Below are 8,513 nucleotides of genomic sequence, written 5' to 3'. Positions count from 1 at the left end.
CTCCGTCTCAAAAAATATATATATAATAATAATAATAATATTAGTAATGTTTTTTTTCCTGATACGAAAATAGGTGTCAGGCAGGGCTCACTTGGGGAGGCTGAGGCAAGTTGGGCAGTTGGGGCCAGGAGATCAAGACTGGCCTGGCCAATGTGGTGGTGTGTGCCTGTAGTCCCAGTTATTCAGGAGGATGAGACAGGAGAATCACTTAAACCTGGGAGGCAGAGGTTGCAGTGAGCTGAGATCACACCACTAGTCCAGCCTGGGCGACACAGGGAGACTCTGTCTCAAAAAAAACAACAACAACAAAAAAGTGTCAATAATAAGTTACTGACTAAATTATTATTCATTTATAGTTGTGGCTGTGTCTTTCTAGTACTTTAAAGTAACTTTCTGTGTACACTGTGTACATTGCTGTATGGAGAACACATTCAACAGATTGTAAGGTCTTTATGAACAGAGAGTTATTTCTCTTCTTTGGTCTGTTTGTTCATTGTTGTTGACTGCTGATTGCCATTGTTTAGAGATGGGGGAGATAGGGCAGGAGGGAAGTGTGGATATAGTTATAAAAGGATATGAGGGAACCTTGTGGTGGAATTGTTTGGTATTGACTATTGTGGATACATGAACTAACACAGGTAGAAGTGTATCCAACTAAATACATACACAGACACACACAAATGAGTGCAACTGAAAGTGGAGAAATAAGATTGGCGAATTCTATCAATGTCCATATCTTGTAATATTATCCTATAGTTTTTGCAAAATGTCATCGTTAGAGAAAATTGTGTAAAGTATACAAGAGATTTCTGTATTATTTCTTATTTATATATAGGTTAATTATTTCTTAAGCTACATTGTAGCAAGTAACTACAATGATCTCAATCCAAATTTTAATTAAAATATAGGCATACCAAAATGTGTACTACTCTTCAGATTTCCATAAAACGGAGCTAAGAAATATTAAGCAGTAAAATATTTTTCCCATATATTTAATTAAAAATAAACTTTTTTCCCCTCTATTAAAAAATACATATCACTCAATTATGTTAGTGGTTTATGTAAGAAAGTCTTCCAGTTATTTCTTACTCTCATGGGGAAGGGAGATTTTAATGAAAACGGGGAGAGATCTCAAAGTCGGGATTTGAAATGATTTTTAAAAAAATTAACAGTTAAAATTATACTACATCTTTCAAGATAATATGCGTTCCATTAGTTTGATGTGTGAATTCTGTGAGGAGTATAATAATTTTTTTTTAACATTGTTAAAGATGTTTATTTGTTTTATAAAGCAACTTAACCTACTAAAAGCAAAGCAGAAGGCATTGGTAGAACAGATGGAAAAAGAAAAAATACAAAGTAACAAAGGATCGTCATATAAACTCCTGGTAGAACAAGCAAAACTAAAGCAGGCCACTTCAAAGGTATGATCTGTACTTCTCAATATAATTATCTCAGAAAAGTCAAGGACTTATGATCTTTAATTATGATCAAGAAACTTGAATATATATTATTCTGCTTAACAGAGAAGTCAATCTACTCTGGACTTTTTTTTGGTGGGGTAGTTTAACTGAAGGAAATGTATGATAAATGTGGGCTTTAAGTATTATTCTAACGTATTACCTTCAATGTGGATTGAGTTTCAGTAAATTAAAGGACAGTGGAATGTATAGTTTTGCTAATGTGGCATTGATAGAGTGATTTATTTCCATTTTACAATACAAAATTATACAAGATGATTGCAAATATCATTGTATCAGCCTCACAAGTAAAATTTATATGTAAAATGAAAAAATGTGGCATTCTCTTTCCCCTTTGTATTGTTATTGGAATATTTTGGTGTCTGAGTTTAGAATTGAAACTTGTGTCCAGTGGTGCTCACAAGGCTCAAATGTAGTATGTCTTTTGTAAGTGAAAGTGAAGTTCAACTGATTCGGAAGTTTTAAAACCTTGATGTTTACTTTTTAAAATTTTGAGGGATACCGTATATGTATCAAACAAGTTTGTAGTCTTTCTATAATGTGAAATTATAAGTATTCCGCCAGATTTTGAAGTAACTCAAATTAATATTTTGTACTTGATGTTATGTTAGTTTTCTTTACCTTCAACCTTTTACAGATTATGTTTAAGATGTTACGGTAATGTTTATGTTGTTAGATTCAACTTAATAACTTAATGTATTATCTACAGTGAACATCTGTAGAATTTCACTTTTCTGAAATTCTGTTATATGTCTGATACTTTACTCCAAGTAGGAAGTAAGGCATATTGGTCAGTTTAGCTTTTAATATTCTTACTTTTGAAACTTACAGTGTATCTAAAAATTTTGCTCTTTAGAAGTTGTAATATGGCGTGAACATTTTCATTACTTAAATCTATCTCTACTGAAAAACTTTTCATTAAGTAAACATTGATTTAAATACTGTGAATTTTTGTGTGCAGCACTTTAAGGATTTAATTCGTTTACGTCGGACAGCAGAATGGTCCCGTTCTAATTTAGATACAGAAGTTACAACAACAAAAGAAAGTCCTGAGATAGAACCACTTCCATTTACTCTGGCCCATGAACGTTGTATCTCCGTAGTCCAGAAACTTGTTCTCTTTCTTCTCTCCATGGATTTTACATGTCATGCTGATCTCTTGTTGTTTGTTTGTAAGGTACGTAAACTATAAGTATAGACTTATAGGGTTGGCCAGGCGCGGTGGCTCATGTCTGTAATCCCAGCACTTTGGGATGCTGAGGTGGGTGGATTGTTTGAGTCTAGGAAGTTTGAGACTAGTGTGGGCAACGTGACAAAACCGCGTCTCTCAAATAAAAAAAAAAATGTAGACTTACAGGGATTTAAAAACAAGGAAAGAATGATGTTTTTAGTCAATTTTGATTAAGAGAAATGATGCTTCTTTTGGTTTTGCTTTTTTGCAGTTACTTTTTTTATTGTGTCTTAAAAGATAAAAAAAACTCTTTTCAAATTGTTTCTTAAGGAAACCTGATTTATATTTTAATTTAGTTAAAACTTGAGGGTTTGAAATGCAAGTAATGTGGATATGTTTATCTCCAACCTGCCTTTCTTATATTAATTAAAATAGGAAATACACAAATAAGTGTCAGATTATATTAAAGAAGGGCTTCTGGCCGGGTGTGGTGCTTCACGCCTGAAATCCCAACACTTTGGAAGGCGGAGGGGTAGATCACAAGGTCAAGAGATGGAGACCATCATGGCCAACATGGTGAAACCCCATCCTTACTAAAAATACAAAAATTAGCTGGGTATGGTGTGGCATGCACCTATAGTCCCAGTTACTCGGGAGACTGAGGCAGGATAATTGCTTGAACCTGAGGGCGATGAGGTTGCAGTGAGCCAAAATCGCACCACTTCACTCAAGCCTGGTGACAGAGCGAGACTGTCTCAAAAAAAAAAAAGGACTTTTAATGTCGTGATTGCTTTTCTGTGGCATATTCACTGTTCGTAGAAATTTAATTCTTAACTATACAATTAGATTTTAAACCAGATTTTAATATTTGATTCATGAAATTACATTCTTTTGCATTTCATCTCAAGCAGTTTTTTTTTGACACCAGACTCATACATCGTTATTGAAACCTGTTGTTCAGTGCTAAAGTATTGGTAGACTTCTGTTATTGTTTGAAAAAAACATGTAATTGCTCTTTAAGTATATGATTTTATAAAATGTGTTACAGGTTCTTGCACGCATTGCAAATGCGACGAGGCCAACTATTCATCTGTGTGAGATTGTGAACGAACCCCAGCTGGAAAGACTGCTATTACTTTTGGTTGGAACTGACTTCAATAGAGGAGATATATCTTGGGGTGGTGCTTGGGCTCAGTATTCCTTAACTTGTATGCTACAGGATATTTTAGCAGGTGTGTTAGGATTTTTTTTCATAGAGTATGTCAGAATTACCTTGTCATTGCTCAACTAAGAATCTTCAAAGGGATCTTTAACCCCCTAAAAGCATAAAGGTCTGTTTCATCGGTTTAATGTTATAGCAGTAGTAACCATTGAGAATTACTTTTGTATTTAAGTATATTGATAGCTGTGATAAATGCAAGGCTTTAGAAAGGCGTTAGGTTGTTAAAGTGCATGAATATTGGAGCTAGACTGCTTTATTATTAATATCAGTGGTGTGCCGCTTACTGGGTGAGGAAGTCACTTTGCCTCAGTTTCTTCATATATGACATAAGGATAATAAGGATAATGTTTGTATAAGGTTTTTATGAATAAGTGAGTTAATGTATGTAAAGTACTTAAAATAACTCTTTGTACATGTTACGTGTTTACTAGATACTTGTCTCTAGCATTTGAAGGTAATGGAGTGAGTCCTAGCATTCCTTAGGTGGGTGGGAACTCATTTGCCTCAGATTCTTTTATAGTTAGTAGAGCATTTATTCTGTCAGTGACTAAACTGGAGGAAAGAAATATGCCTTAATATGTTTTCGAAATCTGTATTAATTATTAAAACAGGACTATCCCCTTACATACAGGAGAATTACTGGCTCCAGTAGCCGCAGAAGCCATGGAGGAAGGAACAGTGGGTGATGATGTAGGTGCGACAGCTGGTGACTCTGATGACTCCCTTCAACAGTCCTCAGTTCCGTTGCTGGAAACTATAGATGAACCTTTGACACATGACATAACAGGTAAATTTTACATTATGTTTCTTCTTTATTCTATTGAATGGAAACACGTTTCAAAATAAAGAATGTTAGAGAAAATAAAGTTGGTTTTATTTTTCTATTACTTGTTTGGCCTTATAAACTAGATCCATTATTTTCCTCGTAAATACATTTTGTCTTGGTTCTCTGAATGAATGCTCATTACAACAAAATGCTGTCATTTCATAGTGTCCTAATTATGTTGATATAGTGTGATTTGGCAATGATGAAGAAAACGCAATGTAGAAAACATGTAAAGATACAAAGTGATGAAGACAGCAGTTTAAAAGCTCTTATTCTTTAAGATCCAGCATGTGATTTTCTTTTTGGTGTATTTAATTTTTTTTCTTTTTAAAAAGTATCTTTATAAATTAGCATGCATCATCCTTTATCATCTCCATACCCCTTACTTTTAAAAAATCTATTTTGGCTATTAACTGGTATATGTCAGATGCTGCAGTCATTTTTAACCATTTGTCATTCCTTAATCTTATATTTGCTCACGATTTTCTGTTTTTGACTTGATATTCTCTTTATCTGGAATAGATTTCCTGTGTGCATGATGAACACTTCGTTACCCAAGGTTCACATAAAGCATGCCTTTCTCCAAGAGGCTTTTTCTGTCATTCCCAGCAGAGTTTGGGACTTTGTCGTCTAATCAATTTTAATTATAGTGCATCCCCACCTCTGAATTTCTCTTAATTTATTGGATTGGAGAGTTTTATTTTATTAATCTTCATGTACTTATACTCAAACCCTCACACAGGCTGGCATTTACTAGGCATTCTATAAAGTTGTATTGATTAAGAGGATGGGAATGATGGAAAAGTAAGAGCTATAAGGGGGTACTTATAAGGGTTATAAGAAAGCTACTTAAAATTTGGAGACATCTGAGAGAGAGTAATTTCTAATTCATAACAGAAAATAAGGTAAAATGGCATTCCTTTTTTTTTTTTTTTTTTTTTTTTGGGAGACAGAGTCTTGCTCTTGCCACCCAGGCTAGAGCACAATGGCACAATCTCAGTTCACTGCAACCTCTGCCTCCTGGGTTCAAGCGATTCTCCTGCTTTGGCCCCTGGAATAGCTGGGATTACAGGTGGCCACCACCACACCCAGCTAATTTTTGTATTTTTAGTAGAGATGGGGTTCCACCATGTTGGCCAGGCTGGTCTCAAACTCCTGACCTCGTGATCTGCCCGCCTCTGCCTCCCAAAGTGCTGGGATTACAGTTGTGAGCCACTGTGCCTGGCCAGTAAATGGCATTCTTATAACTTCAGTCCTCTTTGCTTTTCTCTTTAATACTGGGTAACATTACCTGTAATAATGAATGTAATATAATGACTTACATGTTAGATGTAATAGAATGTATACTATTTAGTANTTTTTTTTTTTTTGGGAGACAGAGTCTTGCTCTTGTCACCCAGGCTAGAGCACAATGGCACAATCTCAGTTCACTGCAACCTCTGCCTCCTGGGTTCAAGCGATTCTCCTGCTTTGGCCCCTGGAATAGCTGGGATTACAGGTGGCCACCACCACACCCAGCTAATTTTGTATTTTAGTAGAGATGGGGTTCCACCATGTTGGCCAGGCTGGTCTCAAACTCCTGACCTCGTGATCTGCCCGCCTCTGCCTCCCAAAGTGCTGGGATTACAGTTGTGAGCCACTGTGCCTGGCCAGTAAATGGCATTCTTATAACTTCAGTCCTCTTTGCTTTTCTCTTTAATACTGGGTAACATTACCTGTAATAATGAATGTAATATAATGACTTACATGTTAGATGTAATAGAATGTATACTATTTAGTAATGTTGGTAATTATTTTTGATAGCAAAGTTTATGCAACTTATTTCGACAAGAGCTAATACTGTGGTCTTTAGGAAAGCAAATATCAATGCATCTTTGTTTTTATTATGTGTTATGGAGCGAAATGTTTGCATACATAGAGGTCTTTTTTATTAGGCATATGTAACATGCAAGTAAAATAACTTTTTGTAACTAAAAGCATTATGTCATCTAAATTTTATGTGATATACTCCACCAATAAGATCACTTTTAATTGTTTGAAGGTGCACCGCCTCTGTCCTCTTTGGAAAAAGATAAAGAAATTGACCTTGAGTTACTTCAGGATCTAATGGAAGTTGATATTGATCCTTTAGATATTGATTTGGAAAAGGACCCTCTTGCAGCCAAGGTTTTTAAGGTATGATACATTAGAATATTCTTTGAAAAGAGGCTGGGCGCAGTGGCTCATGCCTTGTAATCCCAGCACTTTGGGAGGCCAAGGCGGGCAGATCACGAGGTCAAGAGATAGAGACCAGCCTGGCCAACACAGTGAAACCCTGTCTCTACTAAAAATACAAAAATTAGCTGGGTGTGGTGGCACGTGCCTATACTCCCAGCTACTCAGGAGGCTGAGGCAGGAGAATCGCTTGAATCTGGGAGGTGGAGGTTGCAGTGAGCCATGATCGTGCCACTGCACTTTAGCCTGGCGACAGAGCAAGACTCCATCTCAAAAAAAAAAAAAATTTATATATATATTTGAAAGGAAAGTCTTCCGTCTCATACTTTTGGCGTTAGTAATTACTTAAAAGAGGAAAATATACATACTTACCACTAATGCAGCTCATTATTCAGCATATTCAAAATTAAATTGCTGTAGGTACTACTACTGTAGTTTAAAAAAAATTGCTGTAGGTACTACTATTGTAGTTTAAAATGGTATAAAGAAAACTTACATTTTTATTAATATAGCTACTCATAATTATCATACAGTAATGAGAACCACCTTTAAGTATACAGAAGTATGTTATAGATCACAAGCATTTCAGACAGCTGTTTAAACCTCATCCGAGCTGAGTTCATTGCAGATTCTACTTGTATGTTAGCCTACTTCTTTTTTTTAAAGGAGAATCACCTATAATACTTTATGGTGGTACTGTTCTTTGGTCCGTAAGAGATTTTATTAGCGATGCTACTTTCAATTTCTAAACATATAAGGTATTTTTAGATTTTGGCAGAAAGTGAGGAGAAAATTACTGGATGATTCTTATAAATCATTAAAATTATAAGGGGATTTGGGAAATTTAAAGGGTAGATAGAATATTTAGTTTGTAGTTCTGTTTGGGTTTAGATAATGTAAATAATGTGTCACTCAGCCAAGAGGCAAAAATAAACCACAGTTTTTTTTCCATTATTTTAAGCCAATAAGCAGTACATGGTATGATTATTGGGGTGCTGATTATGGGACCTACAATTACAACCCTTACATTGGAGGTCTGGGAATTCCTGTAGCAAAGCCACCAGCAAACACGGAGAAGAATGGATCACAGACAGTTAGTGTTTCAGTCTCTCAGGGTAAGTGTATGTTTGTATTTTAAGGCATATGCTATTCTTAAAACAAGTCTCATATTTATGTATACTTTGTCCCTTGAGAAATTGAGCCTGGGCGTATGCCAGTGGGTTTAGTATCACAGCTGTGCCATGAGTACCATTCAGAGCTGTTTCTCTGTAGTCAGTTTGGAGGAACTTCTATCTTTTTGACTGTCAGAATAACACCTAGCAAGTGTTGTGTGGGATTGGCAATGATTTTAATTAATTGTGCTGTATTTTAATTGTTGACTTTAATAGTAAACTTGTATTTTATTTATAAAGATAATGAAGCTACATTAAATAGTTAAATATTATTTTTGCGGTTTTTTATTTTGAGACGGAGTCTTGCTCTGTTGCCCAGGATGGGGTGATCTCATCTCACTGCAACCGCTGCCTCCCAGGTCCAAGTGCTTCTCTTGCCTCAGCCTCTTGAGTAGCTGGGACTATAGGTGCATGCCACCAAGCCCAG

General features: G+C 35.7%; 1 protein-coding gene across 1 annotated transcript in view; it reads left to right on the top strand.

Annotated features, from left to right (window-relative positions):
* The window catches only part of BIRC6 (baculoviral IAP repeat containing 6), a 265,256-nt gene that overhangs the window by 119,213 nt on the left and 137,530 nt on the right, over positions 1-8,513 (top strand). Inside the window, 6 exon segments of the mRNA XM_017870639.1 lie at positions 1,293-1,424; positions 2,443-2,658; positions 3,701-3,884; positions 4,506-4,661; positions 6,742-6,875; positions 7,876-8,029. Coding sequence (XP_017726128.1) covers positions 1,293-1,424; positions 2,443-2,658; positions 3,701-3,884; positions 4,506-4,661; positions 6,742-6,875; positions 7,876-8,029 — 976 coding nt within the window.

Source organism: Rhinopithecus bieti, unplaced genomic scaffold, assembly GCF_001698545.2.
Source record: "Rhinopithecus bieti isolate Rb0 unplaced genomic scaffold, ASM169854v2 scaffold_5341, whole genome shotgun sequence".
Lineage (NCBI taxonomy): Eukaryota > Metazoa > Chordata > Mammalia > Primates > Cercopithecidae > Rhinopithecus > Rhinopithecus bieti.
Note: the sequence above shows the minus strand (reverse complement) of the source record. Positions and strands in the feature narration are given on the sequence as shown.